General features: G+C 45.9%; 1 protein-coding gene across 1 annotated transcript in view; it reads left to right on the top strand.

Moving 5' to 3' along the window:
• Positions 1–1816, top strand: part of TLNRD1 (talin rod domain containing 1) — a 1989-nt gene extending 173 nt beyond the window's left edge. The window contains exon 1 of the mRNA XM_005419607.3: positions 1–1816. This exon is cut by the window's left edge and continues 173 nt beyond it. Coding sequence (XP_005419664.2) covers positions 1–1047 — 1047 coding nt within the window. The 3' untranslated portion in view covers positions 1048–1816.
• The last annotated feature ends 1715 nt before the right edge of the window (positions 1817–3531 follow it).

A 3531-nucleotide genomic window follows, 5' to 3' on the forward strand; every position in this document is an offset into this window, starting at 1 on the left:
AAGTCCAGCAGCGAGGTCTCCGGCGGCGGCATCCCCAGCAGCAGCTCCCTGCAGAGGAAGAAGCTCATCTCTATCTGCGACCACTGCAAGATCAAGATGCAACTGGTGGCCGATCTGCTTCTGCTGTCGAGCGAGACCAGGCCGGTGAACACCGAGAGTCTGTCTGTCTTCGGTGAGTCCTTTGAGAAGTGCAGGGACACGATCATTGCCAGGACCAAAGGACTCTCCATCTTGACCCATGACGTCCAGAGCCAGCTCAACATGGGACGCTTCGGGGAGGTGGGAGAAAGCCTGATGGAGATGGGAGAGCTGGTGGTCTCCCTGACCGAGTGCTCTGCCCACGCTGCCTACCTGGCTGCAGTGGAGACTCCAGGGGCCCAGCCTGCCATGCCTGGCTTGGTGGATCGCTACAAGGTGACCCGATGTAGGCACGAGGTGGAGCACGGCTGCGGGGTCTTGAAGACCACCCCTTTGGCAGATATGAGCCCTCAGCTCCTGCTGGAGGTTTCTCAGAACATGTCCAAGAACTTGAAATTCCTGACAGACGCCTGTGTGCTGGCCAGTGAGAAATCCAAGGATAAATTTGCTAAGGAGCAGTTCAAACTTAGTGTCAAATGTATGAGCACCAGCGCCTCTGCCCTCTTGGCCTGTGTCAAGGAGGTCAAGACCTCGCCCAGCGAGCTGACCAGGAACCGGTGCGTCTTGTTCAGTGGACCTTTGGTGCAGTCTGTCTATGCTCTGGTGGGCTTTGCCACTGAGCCCCAGTTTTTGGGTAAAGCTGCCACCATTAATCCAGAGGGCAAAGCTGTGCAAACTGCCATCCTAGGAGGAGCCATGAGTGTGGTATCTGCTTGTGTGCTCCTGACCCAATGCCTCAGGGATATAGCCCAACACCCCGAAAGTAGCACCAAAATGAGCGATTACAGGGAACGGTTGAGGAACTCAGCTTGCGCCGTCTCGGATGGCTGCAACCTGCTATCTCAGGCACTAAGAGAAAGATCTTCACCCAGGACTTTACCGCCAGTGAACTCCAATTCTGTGAATTAACCCCCACATCTTCTGTTTAGATCCCAGTCATTGCTAAAGGAAAATAATATCCCACCTCCTCACCCCTTTTTTGTATACCAAAGAATTTGCTTGGATGAGCCCAATCCTTTGATTTCATGTGGTGAAGAAGCAGAACGTATTCAAACTATATGTACTAATAAAGGTAGCCAGTTTTGGCTTCTTTTTATTTTACTTTAAAGTTAAGCAAGTATCTGCAGATAAATTTTCCTTTATTCAACAAGGTCTTCACACAAGTGGTAAAACTGTTTCAAAGTTTTTTATATTTGGGGAGGTGGGGGTATCTTAGAAAAAGGAGAAAAAAAAGAGCTTTAATCGCGCTGGGTGCGGTTTTTAAAGTTTGTCTTGTCTTGTCTTCCGAAATTTCCCTTCTAAATTTTGCTGTTCGGTTGTGCAGGAAAAAGGTTACCTCAGTTCTAACTCATTTAAAAAAATGAAAAAACCCAACAACACATAGATGATGGATGTAGCTACTATTTTGTTTGTTTTTGTTTTGTATGACTTTTTTTATTTTGCATCAAGTGTTAGGTTAGAAGTGCATTTGGTGTGTAGGAGTGGAAGGACTGGAGGTTGTGATTATGTTTTCCATGTGTTGATTTCCAAACTGGGGGAAAAGCTACTGTGAGTGTTTAAACAAACAAACAAAATTACACTATAACAAAAGTGATTTTTAATTTTTTTCCAATGTCAGTTTTTATCTTGCATGTACTGGAGTATTTATTTCATCTATTAAAATGTTATGTTTCTCAGATGCTTTTCTGTGAGTCTTTTAATACTTGAATAATTGAACAACTAGGCCTGTTTGTATTGTATGTCATTTCCCCCAGGGAATGGGTGGTACAAACGTAACTGTAAGTTCTAGACAGCAGCATACAGGCTTCAATTCAGTTCTTTTATTTTCATAGATACTGTTCCTCTCCCAGTACTACCTCTGGCACACAGACCTGCTCCAGTTGTATCTGTGGGCAGCTGGGCAGTGCTGCATACACTGGGATTGCTGTGCAGAGCACTGGTGATTGCTGCAGCAGGGCACAGCCTGGCTTTGTTTGTCTTTAGCAGAATTCGGTGTTACCTTTTGAGAAGGTTTTGTATTTTAATTCTTGCAGGTGTTGTGGGCCATCTGTGTGTTAAATCTATGAGTTTCAGTATGATTTCTTAGAAAACTTTGCTGGTTAGCCTGGTGTGTGCCATATGTCTTCTTGGGATTGTGAAGGTTTGCTGGAGTGAATTTTAATTCCTCAGAGGTTTGTGTTGGAGCTCCTCAGTAGAGATTTCTGTCACAGCAGTTTGAGTTTGATGTTGTAGATTACAGGAGACCATGGCTAGCTTTTGAGGTGCAGCTGACCTCCAGTTGAATTCCTTGGGAGGTGTGAGTGGTGCTTAGTGCATACTGCAGTAGTTCCCAGAGCTGCAAGGATGAATGTTGTCAGCCTGGTCTTTGTGGCCCCGTGAGATCTGTTGCCTTCCATATATTCTGTTAAATAGAAGAGCAAATCTTCTGGAAAGGAGGTTTTGTTTCTCTGTCCTGCTCCATTGCATAATTGGGTTTTTTAATAGGTCTGCACATTGAACCATGTTGAAAGCTACTGGCACCTTAAAATGTTACTGTGGCTTAAACCTCAACAAATACTGTCCTGTTTATTCTTTTGAAGAAGGAAACCTTTGGGCTTTGGGTGTGGAATGGACATGGAGTAGTGAAAGGTCTTTGTTTTATAGCATTATTGTTTCTCTTGCATATGATGCTTTTACTTAAGTGGAGTGAACCATTACTGGGTAGTGGACAGACACATCTGGTGGAGGAGATAAAAGCTATATCTGTATCTTCAGAGTTAGAGAGAAATAATTCCTTAAGTATAGTGGACCTCTGTGTTAGGTTTTGTTTATATTTAAGTGGAACTTTTCTGACTTCAGTGAATTGTATGAACAGTTCTTTGCCATAATCAGCCCAGGCTGCACTCCTGCAGGGTGTGATGTCCTCGCCATGCAGTGAGTACTGCAGAGGCATGGCTGCCCACAGCTGTGTGGTGAAGTGTAGAAGTCCTCCCACTTCCATACTTCACCACATAGAACACAGAGGTTCTAATCATTTATTATTCTTATTATTCTTCTAATTATTTATTTTAATAAACAAATCTATGCGCACAGTGTTCTAACTTTGACTGGGGTGCCTCCACAGGTATTTGTTGAGAGGCTCTCAGGTGTGCACACAAACCTTTTCCCATCAGTAGGGCAGGAGCAGCTGTAGGAGTCGGGATGGACTTGCAGGAGGCCAAGGCCATCTTCAGGGAGGCCCTGTGGCTCCGTGCTGGGTGCAGTCTCTGCTCAGGGAGTTCCTGTGGCTCCATGCTGGGTGCAGTCTCTGCTCAGGGAGGTCCTGTGGCTCCATGCTGGGTGCAGTCTCTGCTCAGGGAGTTCCTGTGGCTCCATGCTGGGTGCAGTCTCTGCTCAGGGAGGCCCTGTGGCTCC

This window comes from Geospiza fortis, unplaced genomic scaffold (genome assembly GCF_000277835.1).
Source record: "Geospiza fortis unplaced genomic scaffold, GeoFor_1.0 scaffold171, whole genome shotgun sequence".
Lineage (NCBI taxonomy): Eukaryota > Metazoa > Chordata > Aves > Passeriformes > Thraupidae > Geospiza > Geospiza fortis.